Below are 18,582 nucleotides of genomic sequence, written 5' to 3'. Positions count from 1 at the left end.
GTAAGACCAAGCAAGGATTATGGTATACTCTTTTTTTTCTGTATGGATGGAAAACCATATACATTATTGACATTTTTAATGATGGGATAAATTTATCCCATTAGTTTTAATGCAGACAAGGTTAGAGCTGAGTTTAAGTACTGTAGATTAGCATGAAGGCAGCAACAAGATTGTTCACAGAGCAGCAAAGAGGGAGTGAATGAAATGCCACTCTCTTACTCCATCTGCAATCTAGAGGCATTGCTGGATTAGGAGGGGTCAGCCAGTGAGCTTTAGCTGATGACTCTTCTGGTTTTTTTCTGTCTTCAGATATCTCAGCTTATGACAGAGACTAGTCGAGAGGGCCTGACTGAAGCAGCACTGAACCGCTACAATGCAGATAAACCCTCCCTGTACAGCCTCCCTGCTTCTCAGAGCACCTATGTTGCCAGTGAAGTATCCACAGGCACCTCGGTGGCAGCATCATTTTTTGCCAGGTAAGAGAGATTTCTCAGATTTTCCTTTGCTGGACACATAATTTCTTTCAAAGGAGACAAGTCTGTTGTGAAGAAGTGGGGTTGAGATGTCAAAACACGGCTGTGGATACAGATCTGTCACAAAGTTGCAGGAATTACCATGAAAATATTGTTTAATCCACCTGTGTGCATTTATCCATACAGTAGGGATGATACTTCTACCCTCTTCTGTAAAATATCTCTTTAATGCTTGATTTGGATTAAAATGTGATGTGCTCCCAGAATAGCACTTGACTTTGTGACATTTTTAGAGGGGTGTATCCCTGAATAAGAAGGGCCCATCCAAGTAATTTCCTGAGATGGGCAATTAATTATAGAGCTAACTGGAGGTGGCTAGTTCAGTTTGGTGGCAATCTTCAGACTTTACTGAATTTTACTTCCTTCCAGGGAGATTATCAAGATTCCACTTTCAGACTAAAAAGTTAAGGTTTTTGATTTCACCTTCTGTCCCTGTCATGCCACTTATGTGACCTGAGGGTCTAAATTCAGCCTTGGAACATTCTTTATGTTGAATATTCAGATAAAGTTAAAAATCTCGATGAGATAAAGTTTCATTTAAAAAATCAAATGGCTCTCTTGATTAATTTGTTAGTAAAATGTTTTGTTAAATGGGCATATCAGCTCATAAGTGAAATATCAATTATCACAAATAAAAATATCTTTTTGTGCAGAAATATGCTCTTTGCAGAACATAATCTCTCCAGTTGAACCCTTATGTAACAAAAGACATTGAAATAATTCTTGTCTTTTAATGTTTTTTATTAATTAGAAGATTGACTTGGGAAGAGTTATGAAAGTAATGAAATAACAGGAGAATAAACCATTATTTTAGCACTTCCAATCCAATCCAGTGGGAGATCTTGATTTCAAAACATGGAGTGAACTTTGAGTGAGTGCCTCAAAAACTTTCCAATCAGCTTCCTTCCCTTGAGAGAGCCAAACTATTACTAATTCCACATGACTCTGTCTTATTTTAAAGATAAATGGAAAATATAAAGTTTTTGGACTCCGTAAATCTGGAAAAAAGATTTTCCTCTCCCATTTTTCCTCACCAACATGAGGGCTGCATATGTTTGATGTCAGTGTCATACAGCAAGTGAGTCATGTAAAAGGGTTAAGTGTAGCATTTTAGAAGATCCAGTTGTTTGGGACAACTCTGCCATTTTTCCTTTGCAGACGTGATGCTGCAATAGCAAATGTGAATGATGACAGTGGTCTTGGTTTGCTGCCCTTTTCTGTTTAACTGCAGGCAATTTAAATTAAAATTGCTGAATGTACACACATGGTAGTATCTTACTGGAGTGCGGATTGGGATTAGCACATATTTTAGCATGAATTGATTTATGAAGATGACTTGACTCATTTGTTCTTCATTGTTTCATTGTTTATGCTGAGAGAATTCATTTGCTCTTAATATACTCTGCTGAAATGTAGGAAACTAATTAAATTTACTCAAAATCCCTAGTGTAAATCATAGCATTTTAAGTAGAACTCTGTTAGCTTCTAGCTGATGTTGTGAATTCTTGGGTGTGCTTGGTCCAGCAGAGCTCTCATGTTTAGACTGTTTATTTTTAAACTGTACTTAGCAAGACAAAAGCGCCTGGTTTAGTTTGGGGTATTGCACAATTAGATTAATATCACTTATGTGATATTATTTTGTCCTGGATTTCAAGTTACATCATCTGCTGGCAATTTAAGCAGCAAATTCAAGTCAGTTGTTCACTGCTTGACCTTTTAACAAGAAAATCCACAAGTTGCTTTCCAAATGTGAATCACTAATTTTTGTTTTGCATCTTATGTGTCTATTTGCATTTCTGTCAAGTTGGGGTAAGAAGCATAGGGTAGGGACCTATGCATACATGTATTATAAAATGTGAAGTAGAAGGCAGTTGTTGTCTAACTCATTAAGATGGTGCATTGTTTACAATGTGAAACAGTCCTGTGCATCAGGCCTATGAATTCTCAACTTTTGCTTTTTATGATTGTCAGTGGCACATGAAGTAGTGACTACCATCGATACCTGGTTTTTTTTGAATGTGTGTCACATGCAATGTTTTCACAGTGAGTAAGTAAGAAATTATTACAAAGCCAGAGAAATTTTCCAGTGTGAAGCTGAAGCTCAGAGCTGAAAAGCAGAACCTATTCTTTTGAAATTTGAATAATGACCCACAGTATTTCACTCTAACTTCCCTAACAAGCAAAGCAAACCTCAGATGAGGCTCAGATATAAATCATTCATCATCAGGAAAAAACCCAATTAACTAAAATACCATATTACGGACAAAATGTCAAGGCATCCGTGGAACTTTTGGTTGTAATTACTTCAGAAATATCAGGAGTGGAATACTGGGCGCTCATAATTTTTCTGTTCTCAGGCACTACTAGTTCAACAGTGACAGTCACTTGACTGGCCTGGAGCCATGGAGAAGTATCCTAAGGCCACAGTGACTCTCAGTGTTTTTAAAAACCAGGAGACTTATCAGATGTCTCAATAATTGACTATTACATCTGTAGCTGACAGATTTCCAAGCCAGCTAAAAGGCCTGCAACTTCTGTGAATTGTCATTTGTTGGGATATTGCTGCAAGGGGACTTATGACATATCCGGATTCCCGTGGGACAGTATGTGAATGCTTTAAAGAAGTAAACACTGAAAACTGGCCAAGTGCTCAGCTGGTAGGCTTATGAATATTAGATGACACAGGTATGAATAATGAATTTCTAATGGTGATTCTGACACAGAAACTGGATTCAATCAATTGTGCTTTTAGTGACAACCACCAAATTTGCCTTTCTGTTCAAGGCTATCACTCATTTTTGTCTCAGATTTGCTTCAATCATGCTAATTTAGCATCATCTTGCTTCTTACTAGTACACATTCATGATGAGAATAATTCATTTAGTGAATGTGAAATAATGTTAAGATTCTTTACACATAATGAATCATTTGCAGAGCATTTTAGAATTTTTTTGTATGACTTCACTTTTGCCTCCAGTTTGGGTCTTTGTCCTAAGAAGCACTGCATCTTTGGGCCATCGTAGCCTAAGGTGCTTGTGTCCAGCCTCTTGCCTTGTGTCCTCCAAGCACGATGAAGGAGTGTGCCACCCCAGTTAAGGGATTAGTAAATGCCTGTGTTGATGCTGCCAAAGAACTGAGGGAAAGGCCTTCTGTCACTTTTCCCTGGTGTCTCTGTGAAGCTTTATCAGGCCAAGGGGAAGACTAACTTTATTCCTATCAATGCTGGTTTCTACGTGGAGAAAACTTCGGGCACCCTGACTTCAGCTTTGGCCTGGCTACTCTGCAAATAAACCTGCCCTTCTGAATAAAACTTCTCTCTTGTGACTGGACTGTAGAGTTTCAACAGTCTCTCAGAGGGTGATAGCACAATGCAGGAACTAGAAGTCAAAACCGGGCCAGAGCCTGTCTGTTGTCCATTACGATACATTAAAGTTTTTGGGGTCTTGGTGCTGTTCCTTGTTTGCCCCATCACAGTAAGCTTGCTTTACTGGAGAGGAAGAATTTTGCATCAGGACAAAGGAGAGACATAAAAGCGCCTTTCACTTGGGAGGTAAAAAAAGGTAAAAAGTTTTTGAGGAGGTGATATTTTTGAATGTTAGTCTTTAAAGTTGTTTCCTGTTGCTAGTCAGGAAGTGTAATAGTGTATTTTGAACAAAAGCCTGCCTCGGTCTGAAATCAGATACAGTCATATTTGGATTAATTGAGCCTAATGGGAATATAGATAATCTTGAAAGTAGCCAGAAAATTCTTTTTTAGGGATCATTTTCTATGTCTTTATGCAACTAAACTCTAAAGAGGGCCACACAATGCTACTGTTGTAGATGTTGCAAGGCACATTTTTCAAACGGAATATCCAAATTTTTTAAAAGCTCTTACATTAGGACAAAATAAGAATATAAAAACTTAGTTGCATGTCTAATGGATACACAGCTACTCAGTGTGGGATAAGCTCTACCTACAGTTACCTGAATTCTTGGAAAAACTGCTGGTGACCTTTTCCCCACTCATTCCCCATCCCTGTGTGATATGGCAGTGGGGGAAGAGGAGGTGAGGCAGTGCTCTACTGCCAAGGGGTACACTGTGTTCAAAATGCTGCTGAATGTTCCACAGATTTCCCTTCCATTCCTGAGAATCCTTTTTGAATATTTTTTAAAAATTCTCATGCATCTTGCATGAACTACAAAGCTGATATGAATACAGTATTTGTGGGGCCCTCTTGTTAAAGCTGCTGTGCTGTTTTGATGACTTAGCACTCCAGAAACCCTGGAATCTCATGCCTCCCTGTTTTTTGCATACATGTGGAAAACTTCAGTTTATCACACAACTTTTGATGTTTGCTCTTTTTCCTTGTAGTTATTCTATACAATCTTTGAGTATATGTCTGTTTTAAAGCTCAAAGGAATCCAGAAACTCTTTCCCTTAAAGACTACTGTGTATTGTAGGCGCACACCATTTTAACATCCTGGCTTGAATTTTTTGGAGGTCTGGGGCAAGTTTACAAAAAATCAATTTGTCAGACCATGCACAGGAAAACCAGGTAAGAAACAGAGGCAACAGCTAGCAGAGGAGGAAATGGGTTAGAGAGGATATTCTTGTACCACAGAGCCAGCTTTGGCTTGGGGAGGAAGGTCCACAGGAGAAACACTGGGTTTGTGTGGGTAGTCTGGTTGTAACCATTGTAGTGCAAATGTGCCACTGGCAGCTGTGAGAGCCAGGTCAGGAATCTGCTGTCGATATCCCTGTCACAGGTGCAGGTGTACATCAGGCTGTGCAGGCACACCCAGGGCATTGGAGCTGCAGTGGCCTCAGAGACCTCTCAGGAAAGAGCCTGTGAACATTGTCAGATAGTGAAAGCTGCTCGTCTGTGCCTATTCAAAAAAAGAATATTGTTGTCTGAACAGCAGATGACTCAGATACGACAGTGTTTATTCATGCTGAAGAGTTGTGGACCCAGTTGCTTTTCAAGTGATGCAGTGGTTCCATAGTTTGGGCACTGCTTGGAAAGTTCTTGATATTAAATAGTTGTCACCTCAACATCCTTAAGAGAAAATGATTTTCTGAGACTTGGGTGAAAACATGTTTTGGTTTCTTGCTGTCTAACCTATGCAAAATCTAACAGGATTCTTTCATTAGCTGAAAAAACTAAATTTAACAGTTAAATTGTGGTCAAATTCTTAGACATTTTGAAGAACTATAAATTAATAGCTCTAATCAAAATTCCTACTCTTTTCCCTCATCCTTATTATATACTGCATAAGAAATACATAAGAAGAATGTTTAGATAAAAGATCCACAGACTATCTTTCAATAGGAATGCTGGCAGCAAGTTTGGAAACATCTGTAAATCATTTTCACAAATACTTCTACCTTCAAAGCCTGTCTTGGGCTGGCTAGTGGGGGAAATTTTAATCACAATGATCTCAGTCTTCCTGAAAGACCATGAAATGTTTAAAATTGGCACCTAGGTTTGAGTGCACAACTTCAGGGGCTGATTTTTCATGCTTGCTCAACATTCCTCAGTAATGTAGGAGACCAATGTTCATAGTCACTGCTTTTCTGTGCTTCCTGTTGCTGTGAGAGCCCTAACTAACAGGCTGTTTCTGCTTTCTGTTATTGGTGTTATTTCATGTATATAAATTTAATGCTAGTCAGAAGGGAATTGTGACTCTCCTGAAGCGAAAGAAAGCAGGCAGTTGAGGCATAAGGAATACCCTTTTTCTATGGTTCAGTGTAAACCAAATGAAAATATCTTGGTGAGAAAGACTATGAGAGTTACATGCAAGAATAGCCAGTGTGTAGTAGTGGAGACAATGATCTGAAATGCAAGGAAAAAATTAGAACTTCTGCCACATCTGGAAGAGGGAAAGCAAAGGTATGTCAATGATCTCTAATTTTGCATGGTAGTTCTATCTTGGGCCTGAAACAATTTCCAGTGATTTTTTTTTTCAAAGCTGACACATTTCCTGTGACACTTTTGTTTGAACCAGTACATGTAGTTTGATTTTTTTTTTTAAAAAAAAAGCTTAACAGCAAGATTCCAGAGTAGGTTAATTTCTAACAAGAATTGTGTAGGGTACGTGTCTGAAACAATGGTGTTTGAATCTTTGGATATTCCACGCTGCCATTGTTTAAACAAAAGCTTAAGAAAATATATACACTCTTTACACCTGGGTTGGAAAGCTAGTTGGGGTATGTTTAAGTTGCCACTGGGCTGTGAACAAACGTAATTTGAACCTTTATGCCAGTTACATCCACTGTGTGTTGGTTGCAGATTATTAGCTTGCATTCACAGTTTAAAATACAGATAATGGACCTTGATTTTTAAATAGGGTTTGGGGAGTGACCCATGGAGCTATAAAAAGAAATAAGCTAAAACTACCCTAGATTATTGTAGAATACTATACTTGCAGGGGTGTGCCATCTGCTTAGTCTCAAAGCATGTAACTGATGAAAAGCATGTAAATCCTCCTCATGTTCCCAGTATCAAAGTAATCCACTTAAGGTAAACAACTCTGAAGTTAACAAATGTAATTTTCTGGTCTAAGCATGTTTTAAAAATATCATTATTTAGAAGAATCTAAAGGAAAAGATTACTATCCAGAAACAAATTATTTACCACTGAACAGAGAAATTAAAATTCCAGCCTGTGAAAGGTATGTTACTTTTATGCTATGTCTTTATTGAAATGTGCTACACCTGCTTCTATGTGCTGCACAAGGTGAGTGTTTTCTGACCTGCACTTGCCCCACATATGGTTTATTTTGTATCAATGGTAATGGTAATCACTAAATAATGTTGTTATTGAAATAGTCATCAAGATTGGCAGTTTCTTATGTAACTAGCCTTTCACAGTTTTGAGAAAATTTGCCCCTTTCCTCCCTTTTTCTTTGGAAAGTTTTGAGATATAATGTTTCTCTGTGATGCAATGAATATCTGGTTCTGTAAAGCAAAGGACACATACTATGGAAATTTTTCTGCTTAAGAGATTATCTTAAAATGGATGTCTTGTCTCCTAAGTATAATTCATTGTATTATTTTTTTCTGGTATATATTGCCTAAAAACCAGAATTCCAGATTTTTTCTGATTCCTGTGGGAATCACTGGTGTTTAGTTATAAACTTTTGTTTCTGTAAATATATATTTTGCATAATTTTAATTTTTACTGTCTTACGTACACAAATACAAACTTGTGTCTACAATTCATTTGCCCTATTAATTTTTATATGATCAGTGTTCAGTTTTTGAATTAAAAAATTGCATCTGTGGATACAATGCATTTATATGTACTTTCCCCTCCTTTTTTTCTGTCTGCTTGTTTTCTCAAGTACAAATCCATGAAAATGCATGATAACCGAGGACCTTTTACCTAGTAAGCAAACACCCTTCTTCTCTCTGAGATCCTAGAGTCAACAGCTGATTATATTCCAATGAAAAGGGCCAGTAATGCAAACACCTACTTAAACTACTTCATGCAATGTAAATGCTTTGTGGAAGCTCTAAGTGTTATGTAGCCTCTATCAAGGCAGGAGGAGGTAATCAAGACACTTCCTGTCCTCAGTAGTTAGCAATGCCCTTTGTCCGATGTTCTGAGATGTTCCCTAAGCTTAAAGTTTGCCTTGTCTATCTGTACCCCCCTGATTGCTGCTGTTACAGATAAGAGGCTTTAGACCTGTAAATGACTGTGCTGGCCCATTCTTGCTGCACTCTCGTGTCTTAGATGCTGTGTACCAATAAATGCTTTGCATGCAGGGAAGAGTATGGGATGCTGATGATCCGGCACTGAGGCCCTGATTACTTTAGTGGTTTGTTGAAGAAGGAGGCAGTTTTTCATGGATTTGTGTTCCTAATTCTTCTAGGTCATTTCAAGCATTCACTACAAAGGTACCTAGGTGTATGGAAGCTGAATTCCTGCTGCTCTCCATACACTATGCTAAAACAGAGGTAACTTCTTTTCTTCCTCTTGTCACATCTTGTGATTTCCTGCTGATTTCAACAGATTGAAAAGGTGGAGGCTAATTAGGCATAGCTTTTGTCTTCTAATTTCTAACAGGGCTTCTGGAGTGCCCGAATACTTGCTACTTGAACATCCGCTCCCTGCACTGATTTAGAAAAACTTGAAAGGAACTAAGGCTATTTCCTTCCCTCAACTTTGCCTTTCCCTGAAACCTGACATATGCATTGAGAAAAATTGCTAGCAGCATATGCAGTAATCCCTCAGCACCTGTTACCAAAGATTCCTGGTGTTCAATCTTGCTTTTTACTCTTAGGGCAATGGAAATGAAAATGGTCAACATTAATCTTTTGACTGTTAGTATAGTTGTGACTGCCAACTACAGTATAGGAAACCTCATGTTGATTTACTGTTCTGCATATTTCTTGCTTTCCTTAAACCTTGACGTGAGAGTTCTGATTTACAGTGTCTCTATCTTGATTTGTGGGGAGAAAAAGATGAATTGATGTAGTTGCTCTGTCTAGGGCAGAAAATGATATGCACCACCGGTTGTTTTTTTCTCTCTGTTTTTAAAAACATCAAAATGAAGAGACCATAAATCCATAGTAATGAGACTTTTTCCTAAACACCTGGAAGTTCAGAGTGGCAAACTTTTATTTTGCTTGCTGCTTTCCTGTTACAAGAAGTACTGTTATAGTGCTACCCCAGCAGCCTTGAAATTCAGCTGTGCTTTACCTTGTCTGTAGCATTCACCATCACCTGCTCAGTCAGTGTTTTCTTAACCTTGAGAACAATCTGTTCAACTGTAAGGCTTTTCCTTACAATTACCAAGGAATACAGGCCATTTTAGTTTTCATTGCTCATGGAATAAAAACTCAACAAGAAAATGTGCTGAAACACTTAAGCATTTGTTTATTGCCAAATGATTTAATATTAGGTAGACAACTGCCTGTTGGGCTTGCATACATTCACCCCTGTGATGTGCTTATAAAATGTAAGACCACAGTAAACCTGTGTACATGACTAGGTGGTTTGTAGCAAATAGAGATTTAGAATCTCACCTCTTTGCTCAGCTGTAAATTGAACATGATGCTCATCTTTCAACTGCTGTCCATTGGCATATTTCAGTCAGACTCTTGGTCTCTTCTCAGTTATTTATGTTCTGGAGTACACAAATGCATTGCATGCAGGACAGGGACTCCGGAGCTTTCTACCACACATCTTGATTTGACAATACTGGTTGCCTTTCAGGAGACAGACCTGTTAAAGGAGAAAACAAGAAATGAATGTACACATTCATAAGTAATTACAGGAATATTGCAACTAACAGTCACAATTTTCCCTGTGAACACATTTCTTGAGATTTTGTGAGTTTGAGATGTAGCTTTAGGGATTTTCTTATGATTGGGGAATTCTAGAGGTTTTACCTTCGAATGTATATTTTGTTGTTTTATAAAGATTTTTTAATGATCTCTTCAATCAAAGTTTTGACAGGGTCTGCCTCTTCAGCTGTCTATTTTCAGGAAATCAGTAGAGACTTAATTTCTTTAATATCTCTGTTTCTCTAGTTAAAGTTGGGCAATGGATTCAAATCTCCTCTTAGGATATAGTCAGGCATTTATGTAGATTATATATTAGTACTTTTTTTGAATAACCAGGCTAAAAAAGTACTGCTGGTAACTAGTGATATGATCTTTGGTTTTATCATCCCAATGGTCCTGAGAGGAAGGAACCAAGATGGTTACTCTGTTGTGAGAATTACAGCAAAAACCTCTTTGAATCTAAGCAAGAATGCTGAATAAGTGAAAACCGTGGAAATCTAGACAAAGACAGAAAATACAACATTAGCAGAAATTATAGTTGTTTCTTTTCTGAATACCTCTTTGTGTGTCCTTCCCTACAGCAGCATCAACCTTTTATTAAGACAGAACTACTTTAATGAGCTATGTTGTGTTATGAGTATGTCATGTTGTGGAAATATCTGGTTAGTTGTGCAAGGTGAGAGACATTTGAGTTACGTCCAACTATTTATTTCTAAAATCTGCAAGATAGCACTGTTCTGAGATTCCCAAGGGCCTCATGGCCTTTAGTTCAGGTCATTTAATTAGCCTTAGGCTTTCTGTTTCTGAAACTTGCTTATTCTGATTTATTTTGGTTCTCTCAATAGGGTTTGTGCTCCAAAGCTAGCATTTCTGTCAGCCTCGACTATTACCTGTCATGAGTGAGACGCAAACCAGGAGACAAAAAAACAAACAAAAAAATTTGGATCTTTGAGTTTTGAGTTTTTAGATATCACATATTTAGATTGTGGTGGTTTTTTGTTTGTTCGTTTTGTTTTTTGTTTTTTTTTCTTTTTTCCTCATCTCTCCCTGTATGCATGAAGGTCAGAAGTGGACTTGCATAATGAAAAAAGTGTTCTTATGATTCCACAAGTTGAAGAGAAACATTTTATATTACAGAAGACATGAAATAATGTTGAGGGCGGATAGGAGTAAGAATGCACCTATCTTCTCCCTCAAGCTATGCATGGGAATGGGACCAGAAGGAAGGAAAACAAAACTCTCAAGAGGAAGTAGAAGTATTTCACTAAACCATGAAATTCTGGGGACACCAGTGAGGTAATACACCACTATTTAAGGCATACTACCTTTATTACCTATTTAAGAGTTTAGTAGAACTGTCCAGGTCCCCATAAACCATACTGGACATGACATTGATGCATGGCAGAGAGGAAAATTCCTATGATGGGATACAATAAAAAATAATACTGCCAATGAGTTTAGGATTATGGAAAACATGTGTTGGTAATACTGGCTTGAAATGTTACTCCTGAGGTGATTGCCTGTTCAGTTAATAAGGTACAACTGATACAATACAATCTATGTATATGTCACTGAGCTGTTTGGGTTAACACCTTGTGAGTTCTTGATTAATACATTACAGCAATGTGAAACAAATTTGGAATGCATTAAATAGACTAAACTAGATTAAATTCTGTATTATGTTAAATGACTCTGCTCCTGTTGGGATTTGGTAGAGATACAGAATCCCATAGAGCACTAACTGGAAAAACATTGTTAAACCTTTCAGGTGGTGTTGGGAAGATGGCTGGTAACAGTGCCAGCCACAGGTGTCAAATGTAATGTTGTAAAACCAACAGTAAAGAATGTAGACCATGCTTCTGGAAAAGGGACCAGTGGACTGAGAAGTGGCTATTGGAAAAGATCTGTGTGTCATGATTAATTAGTTGCATATGAGCTCACAGTGAGACGCTGTGGCCAGGAGGGCTAATGCAACTCCGAATATCTGGAAGAAGAACACAGGGAGAGAGGCTGTGAAGAATTAGCTCCGCATTAGCAGTAGATATGGCCACTGATAGAACACTTTAATTCTGCTGTCCACAGTCAAGAAAGATGTTAAAAAAATGGAGAAGGCTCTGAGAAGAGGCACTCAGATGATTAACAGTTTGGAAACCATGCCTTCCAACAGCTTGACTTTAGTTTATCAAACAGATTTACAGAGAGATGTGTTGACAGTGAGCAGGGAACCTCTGCAGGGAACAGAAACGTGATACTGGAGGACTTCAGTCTAGCAGACAAAAGCATGTCAGGAGGTAATGGCAGGAAGTTGGATCTAGACAAGTTCTGAATGGTAATGAAATGTGCATGTTTAGGAAGTATGTTTAGGAAAGGGCAATGACCTGCTGAAATGAACAAGGGTAGCAAACAACAAATAGTTGTCTTTTAGAGTCTGTTTTTTAAATTAGAATTGATATTCGAAAAAAAACAAAAAACAAAGCTGAAGTTAATGACACTTTGTGTGGGCTCTAAGAGGTTTAGTGTAGGGAAGATCCATTGCTTTTGCTATGTGGGAGGCTGCATTAGAGAGTCATAACAGTCTCACTTAACAATCTGGGAAGACATACTTTTGTGTGAAGGTGCAGCAACAAGGAAAAGTATTTCTTATGCTCTTTCAGAGAGCAATACTGTGACAAAGCATGAGAAAAAAATTGCCATGAAGAAAGGAATAAACTATTATTTTTCTTAATTCGTCTAGGAATGATTTAAAAGTAATTTTTTTTTGTAGATGAACTTCAGAGGGTTTTGCTTGCTTGTTTCTGTTAAACCACCATAGTCAGTGATTTTCATTTTTGCCCTTTTGTGCAACAAGATGTGGGAATCTTTTTTTTTTTTTCATAGCTTCTCTGGGCACACATCTGCTGTAGTGGTGCACTGTTTCCCTGCTGCTTTGAAATTCTATCAGTTTCTTGTCAGTTACAGAAAGTACATCAGTGTATATATCATTAGGGGGAAAAAAAAGAAATTCCTAAAGTTATAAAGGCTTTGTTTCTTCCTTTGCCTCTTGGGTTGAGGATGTCAGTCAAAAGAGGTGATGGTTGTTTCACTCCTGACACAAGTATATGTGTAGAAATCATAAGTGTGGGGAAAGAGCATCCTAATATTTTGACATATAAATGAAGAGTGGAATTTAGCAGCAAAAGCTGAAATAAAAACATATTCTATCTGAAATCAAATGCTTTGGGGTGGATGTCTATGCTTGAAAATTATTGAATTAAAAAAAAAAAAGAAGACAAAAAAACTTCACAAAAAAAATCCCAGCTGTTCCACTTGATGGCTCATAAAATCTGAAAAAAGTCCTTCAAGGAGGTTTTTATAGGGAGATAGTATCTTCTGTATGCATAGTTATGGCAGCATCTGGTTCCCATCTTTGGGAATTCAGAGACTCCACAGGCACCAACATGCTGTCTGCTGCAGAGAAGCTCCACAACACAGATAAATGCTTCAGACAAGTGTGCAGTGTGTAATGTAATGTAATTGTCTGCAAGCTGGAAAGATGTTGGGGAGGAGGCAAAACCTGAATCAGTAAATTTTGATTAACATAAGCCATAGGAGCAGTCCTTGCATAAAATTTCCTTTGTTCACTTGTGAAGAGTGGACTGATAATCTGGTAACACCTGAGTCAATAAGATTAATCAGTCAGAGAAGGTAAGCTAGGCATACCTAAGGCAAAAAGGGTCAGAGAGTTTTCTCAGAGGTTGTGTCCTTCACAGAGGGTTCAAACAAGGGAACCAGTAAACTTGTCCACAAATATGAGCAGGAAGTACAAGGGGCCTTTTAGGAATAATCTCATTGAATTTAATATCAATGAGAAAGGAAATCAGAATTTGTCTCAGGTATTTCTGGCTCATCACATTTGTCCTTCCAGTGCTGCCTTCTTTCTAAAAACATAAAGGACCTGTGTGTAAGCAGTAGTCACACTATTACATTATGTGAAATTGTGAGAGTAAGTAATTAAATAAATAAGAGTTTGTTACACATTGTTGACATCTAGTATCACAGAAAGCAAAATCTTCAGGATGTCTTGAACATGGGCACAGACACGGGACCGATTTTTTGATTTATATTGTGCTCAGCACATTGTTTTCACTTAATGAGTAGTAGGAATGAGAAAATAGAAAGAACATGTAAAAAATTTTGCTTCTCTTGTGGCTGGCAATGGACTCAACCTCAAGAAGAGTCAAACCCAATATGCCTTTGAGTACAATTCTGTGCTTGAATGAAGCTTGCCTTCATGCCAGGACACAGCTTATATACACACACACACGTGCGCATTTATGGATACATGTGGAAGAGGTGATAGCAGACATCGCTTGTGCCTCAGGTAACCACACTGTGCTGTATGAATGTGCTGGACCTGTATAGTGGCCAGGAGGTTTGTGCACTTCTTCAGGAAACTGAAGAACTGAGTTCTAGACATCCCTGAACCTGAAAAGAGTAAAAAACAACGGCTCATGCAACCTAAAAGCCTGTCTTTAAATAATACACAAGGGTGGAATAGGTGCGTTCTCTTGTCTTGACAATAATGTCAGCTGAGGATTCTTCACTATGGAGAGAGGAGTGCAGGATCCACAGAGCCACTGGCAGTGAGTGAGAGGGAACAAGCCCTTAGATGTGGAGAGCAGGGTTCAGCAGGTGCTGTAGCTTCCCTTCCCTTCCTCCAGCAGCCACATCTAAAAGAAAGGAGTTCTTATTTGTGACTTTTTGACTACACCCAGAAAGAAATTTGGGGCTGTGACTCCCTTTCCACAGAGATGCCTAGTTTTGTGCTACAAAAGAGCTGTGGTCTAGGAAAAAGACACGGTTTCAGAAATGTCTGTCTTCAGTGCTCCCTTTGGGTCAGTTTATGTTTGCAGCACATGAAGCTGGGGCGGCGCTAAGCCAACTGCCTCAATCTTTCTATACTCTGTGTATAGAAGTTAGATACCTAACTGATGTTTCAACTCTCCCATTAATACAGTTGCTAAGAAATTGCCATGCAAAAGGATGGCATGACCTAGGGTGAAGTTTACACCTGGGTATGAAGCGTATGCACAGACCGAAGGTCTCAGGTTTAGCTTGCGCTAAAAATGACAAGTACATTGTGTATGCAAAACAATGCATTCCTAAAATAAAGAACTCAGAATTGCTGAAGAGGTCAGGTTTCCAAGAGCAGTGAGATGGGAATAATTTAGAAGCCATTTTCAAATAATTCAGTCCATTTTCAAAAACTACTGAAGTGCTTATGAGCTTAAATTACAGTGACTACCACTGGAACCTGGATGCCTGCAGACCTAGGTAACTTCTGAAATGCTACCTGTGAAGCAATTACAACTTTTTCAGTACTTTCAGGAGACAGCTCTTATAGCTGTGTTCTGACTCAGATTTATCTCTGGTCTTGCCATAAAGCACTATTCTTGAATTTTGGAAATTATGTTTATATTTAATTCCAAACAAATCACTACACTAAAACCCCAAACACATTATGCATTATGTTAGCTCCAAGGGGCAATATCCTAAATGAAAACAGGTCCTTTTCTTTTTCTTCATGCCAGCTTTTTGTTTAGCGGTATGGCAATTGCACATACATATTCCAGATGTTCATGGAAACAAAATTCCTCTTTAATTTACAGCAGAATCTGGTTTTATCTCTTCCTGGGTTTGTATTTGCCAAACAAACAAATGTTTAAAGCCTTATACTAAAATATCTATAGCAGTATTTTGCATGCTTCTTAAAAGCTAAGGTTTGTAAAATCTCAGAGTATTTCTGATTGGAAGAAATAACTGGAGGTCATCTTGTGTAATTCCCTGCTCAGAGCAGATCCAGTTACATCAGGTTACTCAGGCCTGTGTTCCATGGAGCTTTCTATCTCTGGATGGACTTTTTAAAATTCTGAGGCCAGGTTCCAGTGGCTGGCTATGCTCATGGTGGAAAAAGATGCTCTTTGTGTATAATTTGGCTTTCCCATGTTGCAATTTGTGTCTTTTGCCTTCTGTTCTGTCCTTCTGCACCTCCAAGACGGAGTCTGGCCCTATCTTCTCTAAATCCTCTCCTCAGACAACATGAAGAGCTCCCCTTCATCTGCTCAAGATTGAGTAAGTCCTGTTGTTGTGACATCTCTTCCCACGTTGCATGCTCCAGTCCCTGACTGTCCTGGGTGTTTATCTTAATGGACAAAGAGATCTTATTGCAGAGAAGATCATGGAGGTGTGCCTTTGGCGAGGTACAGTTCTAGATATATAAACACCTTATATGGGAGCTCTGGCTGCTGTGCAGTTTAGCTGGTGCTGGGACTGGGCTTAGAAATCATGCTCCAGATTGAGATTCAGGGTTTAATCTCTGACCCTGGCTTTATTTTCCATTGCTTTTACCTGAGCAACAGGAGAGACTGAACTTATTAAATATTTGGTAAGAAGATGTGTGATTTCAGATGTAGTAATTTCTATAGCTAGTGTTTTATTTGCTCTTTTAATAGTGAACAGGGGCAATACTGTGGAACACCCATGGCAGATCATTCATATTTGCTTTGCAAAGTCCTTGGCTGGAAGTCAAACAGCCCTGACAGCTGAGCCTCTGTTTCACATGCTCAGGAAGTATTAAATATTGATGTTTCTTGGAAAAAGCCATCATTGCAGATTGAGCCGATTTGGGCACCACATGATTGTGTAGGCCTCAAAGGGATTTTTCCCTGGAGAGTTTTTCCATGCAGGCTGCTGCTGTGGGCTATGGCGGATGAATGCTCAGCTAATACCACATCTTGTCAGGTGCTGCCAGGGGTGCTGACAGGACCAGGTGGCCAGGGCCCATCCCAGAGCACAGGCACAACCAGCCCTGGGCACTGGGCTCCTCCCTGGGCACAGGCTGAGGCCAGGCAGGGTCGTGGGCCCACGGGAACGCTTGGCTCCATGGGACCCATGGCAGGGCAGGGCTGTGGGGAGCTGGAGCCCAGACCTGCCGTGGGTGTGAGGCTGGAAAGGGCTGCAAAACACCAGTGCAAACTGTGAAAAGGCTTCTCCTGTATGAGCTGGTTCATGTGGGTCACGGCACTGGCGGAGCTAAAGTTTAGCAAAGCCTAGGATTAGGATTAGAAGGTGTAAGCCTAGAGCTGCATCTGTCATGGGGCTGCAACAAGGCTGCAAAACCATGGAGCAGTCTGCACAAAGATTTCTCCCTCAGTGTTTTGCAGAGAAATTTGGCTGAGCATCCATTAATACAGAGGACGGGAGGAATTGCTGCATTGCCTGCAAAACTCACTGTACTGTAAGCGTCTACCAGATTCTCCAAGCAATCTTGTGTTTGTAGCTCATGGGAAACACACCAGTAAATAGCTGTATCTCAACTGTAATTTTTTGCTGGACTGCTCAGTTTGTTCAGGACTCTTTATTTTTACACTGGAACTAGTATATTTTTAAATTCTTTTTGACTCCCATTGTGGAGGGTCATCAGAGATCAATACAGGAGTGACACTCATCTCCCTGAACCTTATTGCATTGACAGCTAACTACCACTGCTTTGTTTTTCCTACTGCTTCAGCTGCTAGTGAAAGGGGCAATAGAGAAGAGTCAGGAAATTCAGCCCAGGCACAATTCGTTTTGCATACAAGCCACAGAAAAACAGCAGCAAGTGCTAATTATGTTTTTTAAGTTGAGCTCTAACTGTTCATGTGTCTGTTTGCAAACAGAAAATTTTGTTTACACCCATCTGGTTGAATACACAAAGATGGTACTGGAGCATGCAAATACATACTTGTCTATAAATTGTCTTCAGACTTTCCTCCTTAGTATGGTTATGAGAATAAGAGTTTAACTTGCTTGGTCAGTCTCTCTTGACTTGAAGCTCTCTTGAAGGTGTGAGGCTTCACACTCTTGTTTTCCATCTCCCCACTTACTTCTGCAAGGAGCTCTCTGCTCTGCCAAGTGGGTCTGAATTGCTGTGTCAGGACTGGGCAGGGAGCTTAAAAGGTGGATGGTGTTTGGTTTTTGACCTGCAGCTTCTACAGTCGAGTTCTTTGCTGTGTTTTTCAAACTTCTCTACCATTTTGAAAGCACTCTGTTGCTCATGGTGATCCAGTTATGCGCTCTACAAAACAGCAGCATATTGAAATTAATAAAGATTAATTAATAAAGAATTAAAAGAAGGCAATGTAATTAATGCCAATCAACATGAACCTGTGGAAAATAGCACTTGTCAAAATGACTTGTAATCGCATCAAAAAGAAATATCAAGTAGAGTTGATTAAATATAATTGCACTGACGTGAAATTTGGTAGTTGATGACTCTTAAGTCTACTGGGTGCATAAAGACAGGCAAAGGCTAGGAAATAAAGTCTCAGAGCTGAAATAAGGTCTTTACTTTGAAGAGAGTGAACCATTACAGATTGAAGAGTCGTAAAAGCCTATTAAAAGCGATTCTATAAATGTGCAGTGCCAATCTATGGCCTGTTATATGAGAGAGCAACTGTGGTGACCAATTGCACAAAAAAAGAAGAGAAAAAATCATATAGCTACATATTTAGTTACTTTTTATTTATATGAAATAGTACCTTCTACTACTAATGCACCATTTAAGTCTGTGGAAGGACATTGGTCAGAGTATGACATGGTGTTCAAGCTTCACCTCTTTGAGAACAGGTACAAGAAATATTTTGCCTTAGTTTAAACTCGAGTGAAATTGAGCTGGGAGAGTCATGGAGGTTCCTTTAGGACACAGTTCCTTCCTTTCTATGCCCTTATTCTAGATCATATTTTAGGGTTTGTAATT

The 18,582-nt window shown here is 39.0% G+C and overlaps 1 protein-coding gene across 1 annotated transcript in view; it reads left to right on the top strand.

Moving 5' to 3' along the window:
• KIF26B (kinesin family member 26B) overlaps positions 1-18,582 on the top strand; it is a 285,388-nt gene that overhangs the window by 114,179 nt on the left and 152,627 nt on the right. Inside the window, exon 4 of the mRNA XM_032102636.1 lies at positions 310-476. Coding sequence (XP_031958527.1) covers positions 310-476 — 167 coding nt within the window. The remainder of the gene's footprint in view (positions 1-309; positions 477-18,582) is intronic.

This window comes from Corvus moneduloides, chromosome 3, assembly GCF_009650955.1.
Source record: "Corvus moneduloides isolate bCorMon1 chromosome 3, bCorMon1.pri, whole genome shotgun sequence".
Lineage (NCBI taxonomy): Eukaryota > Metazoa > Chordata > Aves > Passeriformes > Corvidae > Corvus > Corvus moneduloides.
Note: the sequence above shows the minus strand (reverse complement) of the source record. Positions and strands in the feature narration are given on the sequence as shown.